The following is a 17,165-nucleotide window of genomic DNA, read 5'->3' as shown; positions in this document are numbered from 1 at the left end:
AATAAATATTCCTCAACCCCCTGGTAAAGAAAGCATTCAACAAGTGGATTTAAAGTGTGCCCACAATTTGATGGATGGCTGGGTCATCAAAGATGTCTTCATGATAGAATTTCACATGAGAGAGCTAATTAGGGAAAGTGCTGGAAACCTGAGAGCTTTTCCTGTCTGACCACAGAGTGTTGCGGGATTGTGCTTGGATGTTTGGTACAGTGCTATGGATAGGCCAACACAGTGCAAATCACCTAGTTTGCGCCACATAACCAGCCCGCCGGGGCATTTGCTGTTTGCTCAGCAGTGATCCCTGACCCTCTCACTACGCTGTCAAGGCGTAAACCACGACCCTGAAATGAGAACCAAGTGTAGGGTCTGCTGCCATTTTAATCCTATACAGTGTTCACCTCGGAGGCACATGCAGGTTCTTCTAGAATGTTTCTTTAAAGGTCTTTCATTGAGGAGGCTTAGAAAGAGTTATGTTAAACAGATGTTAAGGAAGGTTTATCCTAGCTTTTAGATACAATCATGAATTTAGGCTTATGTTGTAGATGAAGTTTAGAGTGTATATCAGTCTCCTCTGTCAGTTCTTCTTCTCACTACCTTTCTACCTTTCTATCTGTCCATAGGGAGCACCAGGGGAGCCGGGTCTGTCTATCATTGGCCCACGAGGACCTCCTGTAAGTGTTTGCTCTGTCACTAATAAAACTCTTCATCATCTCCTTCTGCTAATCTAAGATCTCCAGAGTAGAAAGGTGCAGATGTTGCATTTTTTTGCAAATCCTTCCGAAGTATGAATCCTGTGCATTTTTGGCAAGGAGTCTTTTATTTGCACTCTCAGACCTTCCCGAAGTGAACAGAAAATATCTGGTCTAAGAAAGATGAGGCTGGATCAGTGTCCTCAAACACACTACTGTACACGGAGCAAAGCCAATGAATTTTCAGTTAATTATACATAACAAACTCAATCCTACAGCACCTTGCATGGAAGCACTTACACTCCATCAGAACATAGACGAGCTGCGACTCCCACGTAATTACGGCCATTTGGAATCTCATCCTCATTAGTAGAGAGGAATGAAAACATCCCAGCCCTTGCCATTATAATTCAGACATTAGACTTCCAGGTTTCACTATAACGCTGAATAAGTGGTCAGCCATCAGATGAAATGGGGCTTGTCCCCAATCTGGAACTACTAACACGCATTCCACTCGGCAAGACAAAAGCACAATGTAACACTGTCAGAAGCACAATTTCCTCTCTGATTCATCCTGCGCAGAGTTTTGGCCCTGCTTAATCCTCTGGCTTCTCTCTATATCCTAACACACTCTTGGCTGCTGGGTGCGGACACCTTATGGCAGGCCGTCAGGCTGCTCAGACATCTGTTTTTCTGCTTGCTGATTACATACTTCTTTATACCTCCAACCCATCACCTCTAGTAAGTTTTCCAAAGTGGACATCAGGCAGAAAGTGCTTAATTCCAGGGTGCCTTAGTAGCAATATAGTCAGCAGTTGAACTGGCTTTTCAGGCTTTGTCTTCACCTCTTTGGAGGTCACAAAGGTTGATTAGAGGCAAAGGTGTGGAAAGAAACAACTGCTTATATACCTGACTGGGTGGCATCAGCTTCTTTTTTCACATATAAGTAGGGCGATTAGTGATAGGACAGAGCATTTATTACAAGTCGTAAAATTGGTGTATTGAGCTGTCATTATGTCTAGCTGTGTTGTTATGGCAAAAACTGAGCCTGTACTTCTACAAAAAGCGAAACTGTAGGTCATTTGAGCTAGCAGCTTATTTCAACCTATCATTACTTTATAAGGTTAAGTCATAGGCTCAGTCTGTCTGGTTTAAAAAATGACACGTCAGATGTGTGCGTGTCATCATGAAATGATGTTTGATCGCTATTAATCAAAATGTTTGTTTATATGTAATGTGTGAACTTTTTACACGGCCCCTTAACCAGCATTTTTCGAATGGTTTTCGCTTTTACATTTATGCATTTCACAAACACTTTGGTGCATTCATTGTATAGTTTTTATCAGTATGTGTGTTCTCTTGGATCGAACTCATGATCTTTGCCCAACTAATGCAATGGCCAACACTGCTTTACGGCAGATGTTTTTATGAAATCACATGCTGCCGGTAGAGGCGCTTATTTAGTAAACGCTTCTATGTGTTGTATTTAAGAGAAGTTAAAGTGAAAATTCGTACAGGTTGAAAGGTGTGTACCAAAATTATGTATTAGCAATGTGCTATGGACAATACGTCAGCAAGTGCTTCCGGGTCTGGCGCTAGCACTTTTAGCATAGTTTAGCACAATCCATTGAATCTGATTAGACCATAAGCATCGCGCTAAAAAATAACCAATGAGTTTCGATATTTTTCCTATTTAAAAGTTGACTCTTCTGTAGTTTCATTGTGTACTAAGACCGAAGTTAATTAAAAGTTGTTATTTTCTAGGCAGATATGGCTATGAACTATACTCTCATTCTGGTGTAATAATCAAGGACTTTGCTGCTGTAACATGGCTGCAGCAGGCGTAGTGATATTACACACTGCTCGAAAATAGTCCCCTTGGTTACTTTGCTCGATGCTAATGGTCTAATCAGATTTAGTGGATTGTGCTGAGCTGTGCTGAAGGTGCTAGCGCCAGACCTGGAGATCAGCTGAATGGATATTTTCAAAAAAGTGGAATGTCCCTTTAAAGGGGACATATCATGAAAATCTGACTTTTTTATGTTTAAGTGCTAAAATTGGCCCAACCTAGAAAATGTGAAAAAGATCAACCCAGTAACTTAGTTTTGGTAAACCACTCTCTAATTTAGGTAATTGAAATTAGGCTCCCCTTGTGATGTCAGAAGGGGATATTACCGCCCCTTAATCTGCATTGTCCAACCACACCACTGCCATTCAGTGCAGAGATCAGCTCATTTGCATTTAAAAGGACACTCCTAAAAGTGTAAATTTTAACTTGCTTTAATAAATTATTTATATGGTATTTTGAGCTAAAACGTATGTACTCTGTACACATATGTACTCTGGAGACACCAAAGATTTATTTCACATCTTAAAAAAACCTTGTGAAATGTCCCCTTTAAACAAACAACTAGTAGTAAGTAGACAGGAAAGACAAAACGTTCACAAGAAAAAATATAACAGGATCACAAAATGAGCCGACAGCACTTAATGTCACAACCCAGTGTGCTACATAACGTTTTCTTTTCTTATAGGTTGTGGATTCGCTTTTCTTACTTTATTTACACTTTAATCAGCATGGACTTTGAAAAATTGTGTTTGTCCTGAAAAATATGTTCTGTAATCTGTTTAAGCCTTAGATTGCAGTGCAATCAGTTTTAAAACCACTACAAAAATAACATAATTTGTTGCCTAATTTGTTGCTTTGAAGATGCATGTAGGATTTCGTTTCAGTGCGCTGAATACATTTTTCACTTTTTACTACTTTTTGTTACTGTTTCTTAACAACAAAATGAATGTTGTCAGTCCTGTTTTAAGTGATTCTGAGAGGGCATATGCCACTACTTCTGTTATTACAGACCTCAGCATTGGGTTCCCAAGGACGGGAAAACCAGCCATGTTCCAATAACTACCTGAGACCCAGACATACAATCCCCTTCATTAGCTCCGTTCACCTCTTCCTTGTAATTTTCTCTCAGGTCGCTCTGTGCAGCCCATTTTTTGCGAGGCATATTGAATAGCTTCCTCTTTTCCCAAGGGTTCCCAAAGGTTTTTCAGGAAAGCAAACTTACTATTGTTCCCAGGAGAATGTAGCACTAATCATTACTGACATTCACTTATTTAATTTGTAAGGCTCTCACGTATTAAATAAAGACAACTAATTGATTTTCATCTTGTAGTGTTGAATTTCAGTCCGTATTTCACTCTTTTAGAGTTTTATTTGTCCGTTTCTTCTCCTCCCACACAAAGTGCTTCCAACCGAACAGGAAGGCTCCTATCCTTCAAACTCAATTATGACTCACACAACTAAGCTCAAATAGAGAAACAAGGCTGCTTCTCTCAACACAGACCTCTTTTCAGCAAGTTAACATAATCCTCACGTTTTTTGTATGGAAAATAACTCTTCTTTTTCTTTCACCCCTCAGGGACAACCTGGTACTAGAGGATTTCCAGGTTTTCCGGTAAGCGTCTTTTGTCTAAAGCCAACTGAGCGCACTTGTATGAGGTTTATTTGTGAGTTTGCAAAAGCCATCAATTAGCTATTCTTTCCCTGGCCCTTTATTTAATGGACGTGACTCACGGAAATGAAAGCAGACTAGACACATGCAGCTGTCATTATACTGTAGCTGAATAAAGTGTTTAGTAAATGAATAATGTGAGATTATATAGGTAGTTTAAGGTCCCAAGCACTGTCTACTGGTCTAAAAGTACTGGTCTACTTATCTAAATACAGTAAACTTACTGTTTCTGTAGTGTGCCGCTGTTTAACACTTGACCTGTGCCTTCGGTTGACCCTTTTCCAAAACATTCATATATCAAAGAGAGAGTCTAGACAGGAGAATTTGAGCTGCTTTATACCTTCGAAATTTCACAAATCTGGCATTCTCCTGCTTTCTTTCAGGGTCCTATCGGCATGGATGGGAAACCTGTGAGTTTTGCTTTATTCCTTACAAATGTTTGAATAATTGATACTCGCACAGGTTGGGAGCCTCTGAACTCTTGCACCAAAGTATTTGGCAGTAATTGTTAATTGGCGGTCATTACGGCATTGATGAGGATAATTTTGGTAATAATGATTACGGCAATTATTTAAAAAAATTCTCTGTTATTGGCATCTTGACAAAGATGAAATCAATAACAGTATGTGTATAAAGAATGACCCTTTGTATGAATTAAGTCACCTAAAAGTGTTTTTAAAGAATGAATAGTTTGCCAAATGTGTTTTTTACCTTACAGGGACAGAACGGCCCAAAAGGCGATATGGTAAGTCAATGTCTTTTAAAGAAACTTTTTGTGTTTTCTCATTAATGCGATCCTATAAAAACACATTTTAACCTAAGTCAGTATTAATTGACGTGTTAAAATCCAAATCTAAATACTGGATGTGTTAAAGAGCCACATAATGAGACCTGTCATGTACTCTCTGCCTAATGAAATAATGGTGGGCTAAACTCAACACAACACACCCTAAAAGAGTTTGTCATGAGCAGAAAAAGGTAAAACAGATCATAAAGAGAAATTTGTCAGTGTCTATAAAACTCAGCAGTAGAGCTATTTGTTTTCAAGACGGCTTGTTTCAGTGATGTTTATCTAGGCGGTTAGCGTGGCCATATAAATTCACAAAAACAACACTCTTGTAATTTGATTTATGTTCAGAGTGGCTGAACTGCGGAGTGTTGCCCGTTTGTGTGATGAGACCGCTTAATTCATTCAGGGGGTTGTCGAAAGTGGCCTTCAGCAAAATCCTTATAACTACAGCCACATGGAGTGCTAAAGCAAGGATATTGAGTTGGCTCTGTCCTTTTAACACTGTGAAAAAGGTTTTCCAGAGCATGATCTCATAGTGATGAAAGAGAATGGGCACATACATTGTGCTCCTGAGCGATACCCTTTTAAATGTTCCTTATGAATTAGTACAGCCTATTCTTTTTATACAGCATCATGAGAATGGGCAAGCTTTTAAACTATAAATAAACGTATTTCTCCAAAATAAAAAGCGCGGCAAAGCTTAGTGAGGTTTTAAATTGTATACCATATACGCTTGGGTTTTGATAGTGTTGGTGAAGGTTTTTTTTAATTCATGTTTTACTTTGAACTAAGGGGCCATTTACACAGGCTATTTTTAAAAAATGGGTTTTAATCTGATAAGGAACACTGTGCCATACACGGCACACCCCCTCCCTTGGATGTGAGGCTGCATAAACGTCATTGTAACTTTGAAGCATTAAATCTTCAAAATATGCGCTTATGCGGCACATCGTTTGAAAGCTTAGACTTTCAGGATTTGATTAAGCGCAAACACAAAGCATCATATGATTTATAGCATAAAACTGTAATCTAGTTGTTAGTTACCTAAACCGGGCGGCGCCGATTTAGGATATTTACTTACCTTCAAAATCTTCCCTTTATCCGCTTCGGTGAAATTGTCCAAAACAAATTGTTCATAAATCCCCAAAAGTCCAAGAAAAAAGGAATATCCAAGCCTTTTAATCCAAAACGATTTATTAATCTCACAATCTTGACATTTCTGACCGAATTACGATATAAATAGTGTATACAATTAGTTCACTACCGGACATTCGTTCGAATCTCACTTTTCATTCACGATTTATAATGAATATATACGGATGTCACGTTTATTGTGCAACGTCTGAGGAACAAATACGCCCCTTTGTGGAATTTCAGGCGTTCCATAAGAGGCTACAGTGCAAGTTTTTTATCATCTCCTTAAAAAACGTAAATTAAACATAAATTATGTATTCAGACATTTTTATGACTTTGTTCTTATTTAAAGTGTTGTACAAATATTGATTTGAGAAAGAAAAGGATTTTTCTAAATATGTTAAAAAAAAATCTATATATTACGTTACATATGTTCGGTAAAACTTTACCATGAGGTTGTATTTGTTAACATTAGTTAATGCATTACCCCCTGTTCAGACCACCAGTGACTTTCTCTCTGTGTGTGTCGCCCGTCTCTTTCGATAAGGTCATTAGGAGGCGTTTCTAAATCTGGTTGTCATAAACAAATGAGTACCATCCACTCCAGTAACTGACAAGAGACGGATGACGTGAACTCCACTGCTTTAACCTCATTGATAGTCGCTTATCATTTGCATAAATTTAAACTTTTCTCAACTTTGTCGGGTCGCTGGACATGCCCCATCCTGTCCCCAACAGTCAGTGTCGCTCTGCTACCGCTAGTTGCTAGTGGTCTGAATGGGCCATGGGACTTTTTTGGGTGTCTCATTAAATCCAAATGAGTTGATCTCTGCACTAAATGTCAGTGTTGTGGTTGGATAGTGCAGATTAAGGAGCGGAAAGATCCCCTTCTGACATCACAAGGGGAGACAAATTTCAATGACCTATTTTCCACATGCTTGCAGAGAATGGTTTACCAAAACTAAGTTACTGGGTTGATCTTTTTCACATTTTCTAGATTGATAGAAGCCTTGGGGACCAAATTATAGCACTTAAACGTGCAAAAAGTCAGATTTTCATGATATGCCTCCTTTAAAGTTGTATTTGTTAACATAAGTAAATGCATTAGCCAACACAAACTAAACATTTAATAATCTTTCTACAGTATTTTTTGTAAATGATAATATGATTGAGAGGTTTTGCATTGTAAACAGGTAAAGATAATCATGAGAAACAATGTAACACTCCCACTTTCTAATAATTTCTCTAATTTATTTTCTCAGGGTGCTCGTGGTCCTAAAGGAGTTCCAGTAAGTGTTTTGCTATAAAATATGTAATGCATGTTCTTAATTTCATGTTTGAATTGTAAGGAATGTCTTGAACTGACTCTTATTATTATTTCAGGGTGACCCTGGTCCAAAAGGAGAGAAGGTAAGATCATTACTAAAAGGCATTAAAATAAAAGTTAATGTTGTATAATTGTGTTTTATGGATGGGCAGATGATAGATGTGTTTTTTATTTTTCTGTTTAGGGTGTATGTGGTGACTATACTCACAGGGTAAGTCAACTTTTTTGAATACATTTTGTGATGTAAAAATACCACAAAATGATTCCTTTTATTTATGAAAATTAGCTACAAAATGATTTTAGGATTGTTTGGTTTTGAGGATTCAACCAAATTACAAGCATTTTCATTCCAGCTTACGTGACGTTCTGCTGTTTGTCTAAGTGATTTGTCTTGTTTACCCTTAAAAGACATGTACAAAATGTTTGGCTGACATTAAAAGAAGAGGGAAAATAGATTGACAGCTTGGTGTTGTCTGAGTTAGGTAGCACATGAAACACATGCCAAGACTTGGCCTCAAAGTAGATCAGCTCTAACTCAGGGAAATTATGGTTTCATGTAAACAAGGCAATTTTACCAACAGCCTGCTGAATAAGATTTGATAAGGCTTTCCGTAAGAGACTGCCAAGTTCTTTATGCGGTAATAGGGTTATGGTAACAGCCCTGGCCAATTTAAAGTAATTTTGCCTTTTTGAAGCTATTTTATCCATTATATAATCTCAAAAATAACACAAAGTATAAAATTAGAAAAGTAGGCTTTGCACTACATTTGTATTATTTATTTATTTGAAAAACTGGCTTATACATATAAGAACAGAAATAGCTTCAGTACTCATGAGTCATGTATTACACTATTCACTTTATTTTGCATTGCCTTTTCTAAGTGTATGCAGTAAATCACACAGCATTTCTTAAATATATCGCATCAAAACAAAGCTATTTGTCATGTATGTCAGCTAGGTCACATGGGAAGCAGTCGGTTGTTTAGAAAGCCGGTGGTCTTTTTGGGTGGTTGTGCTTGGATATTTGCATTTAGGGTTAAACCCCTGGGTTACTGACTGTACACCCTGGAGTAGTGGAACTAAATGGATATGATCATTTCTGTTTGTGTGTATGTATCCGTACCCACATATCAATGTATTTGTATGTTGGGTCGATTTAAGCAGAGGCTCTCATTGAAAACGCTGGCAGCCCTGCGCTCCAGTCAGGCTGTGATGTTGAAGGTTTGTGGGTCGTTCGCTGTCCCCCATCCCTAATCCCACGATACTGTACTATATGTGTGTTCAACCCTGTATCACGAAATTATGTACCTATAGTCACGTAAATTTGTGAGTCTTTTCCATGACACTGACACGCTTCTGACACGCGCTGCATTTTTTCGTGAACACGCATTTCTGTTTACGTGTCACTGTCACGTATTTGTTACTCAACTGTTTTGTACTATTTTCAAACCATTGACGCTTCGTTTTAGGGTGAGATTTGGTGTTTGCGTTAGGATGTCACTTTAAAGGCTCTCTAAGCGAATAATGTGTGACGTCACTTCCTGTTGATGTTTGAACTGTTTTCAAACAAACGGAGCGTAGCTAACGCCTCCCCCTCCCTCTCCCGTCCGTGCTTTCATGAACGCGCCCAACCCCCACCCCCAAATCCTTTTTGTCGTTTATTGGCTGGAATACTTTGTTTTGTTTTGTGATGCTAGGTTTGACCACTTGTTGATATTGCCGTTTGTGAAGCCTGGGCTGTCTACAGAGATCGCATTTTTTTACAGTTTGATCAGCGGACAGGCAACAAGCAGATAGTGAGGAGATGTTTTCGGTATGTAACAAAAAATGTTTTATGGTCTAAAACGCTTAAATTCGCTTAGAAGCGCCTTTAAGTATTGGTTTATCTCTTTCAACTCTCAATGCTCAGCGCCGAGCACAGAAAAACCGCCGAGCGCCGGTTTTCAGCATGGAAAAAAACAGCTAGCTGCTGGCTTATTTGAAAAACGCAAAATTTCCCGTTGGAATCATTTGAAAACATGCGCCGGCTGCAGGCGTAAAAGCTTTGGTGTGCACGCCCCCTTAGAGTTGGGTTTGGGTAAGGATGTCACTTTATGTAAATCTAACCCTAAACCGAAGTGACAATGGTAAAAAATAAGACAAAACAGTTGAGTAACAAATAAGTGCAGTGACATGTAAACAGAAATCCGTGACATGTTCACGCAAAAAGGCGGCAAAACGTGTCAGTGTCACGGAAAAGACTCAAAAATTTACGTGACTATAGGTAAGAAATTTTGTGATACTGGGTTGGTGTGTTACAGTCTGCTGCAAAGAGAGATTTAGGTGAAAACTGTTGTTTAGGTGCAGAGAGGTGCTTGAAAACAGTACATTTACATTGGCACATACATATGCAGCTCTTTTCCTGTCTTCTTAGGAAACTTTTAATGGTTGTGGTATATCATTTTTCCAAGTACACTATGCAACTGTAAATTTATCTGTGATTGCACATAAAGTGAAAAAATATTTTTTGGAGATGTGCAATACATAAATACTAAACGTCTAATGCATTAATGCATAGAGTACCTTTTAACATTTTGGTGGGGTTGTTTAAACAAAACCTTTTCTCATGTGGTGATGTGGGAAAACTTGCCTTCTTTTTGTTTAAATTTCCCTCTTGCTCTCTCAAATTCACCAATGCAATGTAGACATTTCAGTAATAAAACCTGTAATGCTGCGTTTACACCAGCCACAGTAGAGGCGTGAAGCGCGAACGATTTCAATGTTAAGTCAATGTGAAGACACATTGACACTCGTCCGGAAGTCTCGTGGCGCGAATGAGGCGTTTGGCGTGGTGCGGAAGAAGCGATTCTGCCTCATTCGCGCATCTAGTTCGCACGAATGGCGCGAATTGAGCGTCTGGCGCGGTACCCGCGGTACGCGTGAATGGTGTTTTTTGTGCATTTTGCGTTTGACGCGAATTTGCTGCTGACGCCCGAGTTGAAAAATGTTAACTTTGGCGGAATTTCGCGCCCATTAACCAATCAGGAGCTTGCTTGCTGCTGTGGCGGCAGCCCCCCCGGAGTCACTCATTAAACCTGATATTGTCCGTAAGCAGTCACCCAGAGCTATACGACACAAGATTTTATTTCTATAAAGACAGAAAAAGGACCTCGCTTGGAAGAGTGTCAGTGAGGACATTGGGCTACCTGGTAAATTTTTATACACATTTCACTTTTGAGTCACGTGATGTTTATCGACCCACGCCGTTTATTTCCCCCCATAATAAGGTTACCAAATACAAACCGGTAACTCTCTCCATAAATGCACAATCAACATCAGTCATCTTGCAAACAGACAACCGTATAGCACTTTCCCCTCCCACAAGAAGCGGATTTTGCCTCTGACGCGTGTCAAATGCTTGCCTTTTCCGCGCATCTACTTTGTAGATGATCGAATGCATTTAAACTGTTCAAGCGGCAAACTAGGCGCGGTAGATGCGATTTTAACGCCTCAAACGTGGTTGGTGTAAAGACAGAAAAAGGACCTCGCTTGGAAGAGTGTCAGTGAGGACATTGGGCTACCTGGTAAATTGTTATACACATTTCACTTTTGAGTCATGTGACGTTTATCGACCCGCACCGTATATTTCCCCCCTATAATAAGGTTACCACATACAAACCGGCAACTCTCTCGATAAATGCACAATCAACATCAGTCATCTTGCAAACAGACAACCGTATAGCAATTGCCCCTCCCACAAGAAGCGAATTTTGCCTATGACGCGTGTCAAATGCTTGCTTTTCAACTTTTCAACTGTTCAAGCGGCAAACTAGGCGCGGTAGATGCGATTTTAACGCCTCAAACGTGGTTGGTGTAAACCCAGCATAACACAAAATTATAATTCAAAAATTGGAATGCAAAAATTATTTTCACCAGTTGTTTCAGACACATCAATGTCAAATACAAATACAAGCGCATCCCAAAAAGAAGGAAAGTTGGTTTTTATGTCTTATGGTGAAGCTATGGGTTAATAACTCTTTAATCTGTACTTTGCAATGCTGCTAATTTCAACAGAAACGTCGTATTGTCAACACCTGTGCTGGAGGACAGGCCACAGTAAGTCTGTTGCGAAACTCTCTTTGTGGCAAGACTGAACCCAGCCTGATCTACACAGCATTGCCTCAGAGTCTATGGGTGCCATCACAGTGGAGTTTAATGTTGTACTGCAACCAGTACCATATCTCATTACCTAGAAACAATATACTCTTTATAAATATGATCACAGTATAATCTTTAAGACTTTTAAAGTAATCAAACACACTGCACTTCACTTTAATGGACCCCTGACTCTGTTAAGCGATGCTAAGCCCTTCTGGTTCTCCGTTTCCCCTTCTACTCCTGTCTCCTTGCCTTGCTGTTTCCTCACTATTCACTTGTGTTTATTTCTGTTTTTCCCTCCTTTCCCTTCCTTTTGGCCTGTTTCCTTCCTTTGGCCTCCTGGTGAACTTGTTGGCCTGGTGGTTTTGTGGCCCACCTGTGATCTCAGCAGATGTTGCCCATCACCGTGCGCAACATGCCCTCAATAAGCCCTCTAATCCTAAAGCGCCTCAAGGTATATCTCTCTCTGCCACCCTTCCCTTCCTTTCCCTATGGATGCCAATCTATGTCAACCAACCGCCAGTCAGGCTCGACCCATCGTGGCACCACAAAGTTTAGGAACCATGGAGTCTGATGTCAAGAACTCCAATAGTTCCATTATGGTAGCAGTCAGGAAATATAGTTGACTTGCAATATACTTTTTTCACGAAATAATGTAAAATTTATAGGCAGATGAAACTTTACCTCACAGGAGGAACATCTATCAATCTGCCTCTGGCTTTTTAGACATTGTCCATCTGGTATACCTGGACATTATTTTAATATAAATCTAATATAATGGATTGTCCTTATATGTCCAGTTTGTGATAAAGTTAAGGATCGTTCAGGTATCGTGCAGGGAATTTATAGGTTCTAAATGTCCCAATTTCCTTTGGTAATAAAAGTCTATTTCAAAACAGTAGAGAAAAGTGTCCCCATCAAGCCATTTCATAGAGTCATTAAAGCTCAAATTTTACATTTATAGCCTCCATCCGTCTGTAATGACTTGTATCACAGACAGCAGTATTGAAAAAGCTAACAGTTGTAAAAATCTGATAATCCAGACATAACAAAAGAGTGAGAGAGTTTATTTGGCAGTGAAGTGGACACTCCCTAAATGAGGATATCAGACTCCCAACCTCTTGTTGTCCACCATCTTGACTGACCAACACAGAAAGTGTCCCTGGCACAGGTTGACCTCGGTTGGCACCCATCCTCCATCTTATTTCCAGATGTGCGCAGTCTGTGTGCACCAGTTTAGAGTACCATGTTTGGAGACAGGGGTACATACTGTGGAAGACCACAGTGTTAGCTGCTGATTGGCCGTGTATGTAGGTTGGATTGTATCTTTACATTGGATAGGGATCATGGAATGGATCTATTTAACGGATCTACATCTGGCCTCATAAATCACATTTGGACAAGTCCTGTCGAATAATAAATTGATAAAATGTGTTTTTAAAACTAATGGATGTTCTCAGACGTAGCTACTGAATGATAAAAAGTGCTTAATCTGTAGTTGCCAGGAAGTTTAAATCTTCTAGGACTTTTATTTCGTCAGAAAACAAACATAATATTGTTTTAACCTACACTGAGTCGTCAGTATCCAGACTAAGCCTTTTTAATATGGAAAGCAGACTTCAATTAATTACACATCAGAAAAATAAACCCAAAACTCTCTCTAAAGCAGCGTGATATTGTTTAGTCCAGCTATATTTCCTATTTTCATTTCCCTCTCGCTATGTAAATATTAGACATTTTCCTGTAGATGATTTGTTTAGTCTCTTTCTATGTCTGGGACTGTCGTCTTTGGCTTATAGTGGAGAAGTACCAAAGATTGTTTTAAAAAGAGGCCACATGGATCGTGGTGAGGAACATTTGTGAGAACATGCAAAATTGTAAGGTTTGTTCAGTTAAATGCATTTGTTTCCGATTATTTATCACTTTTTGGGCACAGCACATTCAAACATATGGACCCCAAGTTGATCCAAACATGGTACTCGGTAACATGTAGAATAACCCAGTCAATCATCCCATCCTGACAATCAGACTTTGGTTCCTCTCAGATTCAAGTCCAAATTGTAATAGGATTATTTATTCATAATTGGTGTTTCTTAAAGGGACATTCCACTTTTTTTAAATATGCTAATTTTTTTAAACATTTGATTCTTACCGTTTTGGAATCCACCCAGCCGATCTCCGGGTCCGGCGCCAGCACCTTTAGCATAGCTTAGCATAATCCATTGAATCTGATTAGACCATAAGCATCGCGCTAAAAAATAACCAAAGGGTTTCAATATTTTTCCTATTTAAAACTTGACTCTTCTGTAGTAACATCGTGTACTAAGACCGATGAAAAATTTAAAGTTGTGATTTTCTTTGCTGATGTAACACGGCTGCAGCAGGCGTAGTGATATTACACACTGGCCGAAAATAGTCTCCTGCCATTGAAAGTAACCAAGGGGACTATTTTCGGGCAGTTTAATTTAAATTTTCCGTCAGTCTTAGTACACGATGTAACTACAGAAGAGTCAAGTTTTAAATAGGAAAAATATTGAAACTCTTTGGTTATTTTGTAGCGCGATGCTAATGGTCTAATCAGATTCAATGGATTATGCTAAGCTATGCTAAAAGTGCTAGCGCCAGACCTAGAGATCAGCTGAATGGATTCGAAAAAGGTAAGAATCAAATGTTTAAACTCTAGGGGAGCTGGAAAATAAGCATATTTTCAAAAAGTGGAATGTCCCTTTGAAGCAGATCAATCATTCTTAATTTTCATATGATTATTTTGAAATTCAAGAGTTGAATCTGAGTGGACACTGTCTCTGATTTTATGAATTGTATCTTACAAAGGCTTCTTTATCACAGATGCTAACTTCTTGTCTCTCAGCAGGGCGAGCCTGGAGCACAGGGACCACCGGGGCCTCCTGGACCCCCAGGGCCTGCAGGAAGTCCTGGCCTTACTGGCGCTAATGGGCCCCCTGTAAGTTACTGAAAATCTTAAGCACCAGGAAATGTCTGGTTATTCAATTTTGGCATTCTGCAGTAGATTTTTGTAATAAAGTTTATTACCTAAGTTCAGGAGGAGCATGTCGTGTAGTCCAACCAATCAGCTCAAAAAGGTCTCTATATAACATGTTGGGAAGGCACCTGTCCTGCGTCCACCACACCTGAAATTTGCATGAAAGGTGCCTCCAGGAACAGGGTTGGAGACCGATGCTATAGGCCTATACAGTATGGCGGTCCTTCACCTCTGTCCCGTGACAGTTCTTTGCAGCATCCCTCTTTCATCCCATCGCCTCACTCTCTAATGGTATATCTATCCCAGTTAAGGATTAGGTTTAGGGAGCACTCTGGGTTCAGGCTAAAATTCCGAGCTCGTAGCCCTCACCTTGGACAGCACGCCAAATTTGCTTTATTTCAAATTCGATTACATGTTAATGTGAATCTCCCGCATTTCTTTTCTTACACTAAAAAATGTAAAATACTTTTCATTTGTAGTTAACATGTACTTTTTGTGCTGTAGGGTAAACCCGGAGAACCCGGGAAACCTGGAAAGGACCCAAGAGTAAGTGCTTTTTTCATCCTTGTCTTTCCAACACACACTTCCCATTACTTAAAGTCCGTAATGCGCTGTGTGAAAATGTCTGCTTCAAAATGAAAGTCTAAAATGATTTTCTTTCTCGTTCATTTATAGATGCTACCAGGGCTGAAGGTAAGCTTGAAAACCACACGGTTGTCCAGCTGGCCTGCAGTGATAGTATTTTCCACATGCTAGTCGTAAACAGGCTCGCATGAGGTTCACACGCAGTTCAGCAGCCTGCAGGGTGGGTCTGCTCTGTTTTTGCCTCTACAGAAGGGGTGGATACGCCATAATTGATTATCCGTGTTACTGTTGGATAAGTATGTATTTCCCCTGATGCATTAATTGCCACTGTGTTTAGACTGGGGAAATTTAATTGTAGTCCATTTAAAAAAACAGGTCCTTTACAGAAGTACACTTCTCTATAAATACTGTCTGTATAACAGCTGTAACAAGAAGCTTAATCCGGTGGACATCATGTTCCTTATAAAGGATTTACTTTTTTTTCTACTTGCCATTATACCACTTGAAAGCTCAAGTGGACTTTCTGTAGACATACAGTGTATTTGAAAAAAGCAATTACAATCGGACCACATATCCAAAGACCTCACCAGATGACTTTTGACTTCCTAATTTATTTTCTTCATATTATAGGGTGAACCTGGTGTACCTGGACAAAAGGTGAGTGTATTAAAGTGCATCAGACTATCACTTTTGTGAGTGTTCTTTTTTCCAAATGCAAAGTCTTCTTGAATGGGCATTTAGTATTAGAGATTTTGTATTGCTGGTTACTATTAAAAGCACTAGAGTCTAGTCTCCAATTGGTTTTGGAAAACACAAGGAACTGATTCATCTGCACCTTCAGAAATAAATCAGGAACTTACGGGAGTGACGCATCACTTGACATTCAGCAGAGTGATTGCTCATGCATTAATCATACAGTACAGAGCCTTTAATGTGAGGATATTCAATCATCATGTTAGATGAGAAGTTTCTGTCTGGAGACCTGGCTCACCACTTTACCGACATTTGTAAGACCTAAGATGTAAAAGAAATCATACAGTACAGCATATAATATTAGATTAGAGACAAATCATCAAATCACAAAACCTTTAGTTTTTTTAAATCATCTGTTTTTAGCCTTTATGGTTGCGCACCATACAAAATTAAAGGAACAGTATGTAAGAAATGTATATCAATTAATCATAAAATGTCCCTGATATGTCACTAGACATTAAGAAATAATTTTCATTTCAAATACTTCCATTACTGACAATACTAGTCCCGCCAGGATATTGTCATTTAAAAAGTGGAGTTGCAGCCCTCAACTGATGTTTATGTTGTCATGTTGTGTATTAGCCACAAGCTGTGTGATTGCTATACCAGTTTTAGCCACAAGTTTTGTGATTGCAATACCAGGGGCCCGTTTCAGAAAGGTGGTTAAGTGCAAACTCTGAGTTTGTTAACCCTGAAATAAGGGAAACTTCGAGTTTTCCGTTTCAAAAAGGGAGGTAGGTTAAACCTGAGACAGCGGGGTAAGTCAAGCCTGTTTCAGAAGGAGAGGTAACTTATTTAGAGTCTGTTTCCGGAGTAACATACTCTGAACCTAACCTGGTCGGGAGCAGGTTTTATCCTGTAAACTCTGAGTTTCTTGTGGTCTCCTCCCCTTTTTTAAAGGAGTAGCGGTGTTTTATCTTGTTAGTTGCTTTAGTACATTCAATTATTGCGCACATTTTTATTATGTACACTGTAAAATATTTTTAGCTGTCTTTAAATTAAATTGCCAGTGCAAACCATTTTAACTTACTACTTTATATATTTATATATTACACTAAACTTTCAACTAAAAAAAAAACTGTAAATTGAAATGACTTTTAAAGCTAATATTAGGTGCATAGATGGTCTTAGTGACTAAAATGTCATGTACTTTTATAGAGAATCCTGTAGATGATGTTGCATTCATTTGTAGAAAGTTAGATTTATGTTGCGAGTGGATTTTGAGACCCCA

At 39.1% G+C, this 17,165-nt stretch overlaps 1 protein-coding gene across 6 annotated transcripts in view; it reads left to right on the top strand.

Annotated features, from left to right (window-relative positions):
* Nucleotides 1–17,165, top strand: part of col13a1 (collagen, type XIII, alpha 1) — a 119,075-nt gene that overhangs the window by 64,258 nt on the left and 37,652 nt on the right. For 4 of the 6 annotated variants that reach the window (XM_073873020.1, XM_055171275.2, XM_055171274.2 and 1 more), the window contains 12 exons: nucleotides 621–671; nucleotides 4,115–4,150; nucleotides 4,591–4,617; nucleotides 4,926–4,952; nucleotides 7,394–7,420; nucleotides 7,515–7,541; nucleotides 7,643–7,669; nucleotides 11,984–12,049; nucleotides 14,465–14,557; nucleotides 15,101–15,142; nucleotides 15,272–15,289; nucleotides 15,812–15,838. In XM_073873020.1, coding sequence (XP_073729121.1) covers nucleotides 621–671; nucleotides 4,115–4,150; nucleotides 4,591–4,617; nucleotides 4,926–4,952; nucleotides 7,394–7,420; nucleotides 7,515–7,541; nucleotides 7,643–7,669; nucleotides 11,984–12,049; nucleotides 14,465–14,557; nucleotides 15,101–15,142; nucleotides 15,272–15,289; nucleotides 15,812–15,838 — 468 coding nt within the window. The remainder of the gene's footprint in view (nucleotides 1–620; nucleotides 672–4,114; nucleotides 4,151–4,590; nucleotides 4,618–4,925; nucleotides 4,953–7,393; nucleotides 7,421–7,514; nucleotides 7,542–7,642; nucleotides 7,670–11,983; nucleotides 12,050–14,464; nucleotides 14,558–15,100; nucleotides 15,143–15,271; nucleotides 15,290–15,811; nucleotides 15,839–17,165) is intronic. The other 2 variants (XM_055171276.2, XM_073873021.1) reach the window with 1 other exon arrangement.

The sequence above is a fragment of the Misgurnus anguillicaudatus genome, chromosome 11, assembly GCF_027580225.2.
Source record: "Misgurnus anguillicaudatus chromosome 11, ASM2758022v2, whole genome shotgun sequence".
Lineage (NCBI taxonomy): Eukaryota > Metazoa > Chordata > Actinopteri > Cypriniformes > Cobitidae > Misgurnus > Misgurnus anguillicaudatus.
Note: the sequence above shows the minus strand (reverse complement) of the source record. Positions and strands in the feature narration are given on the sequence as shown.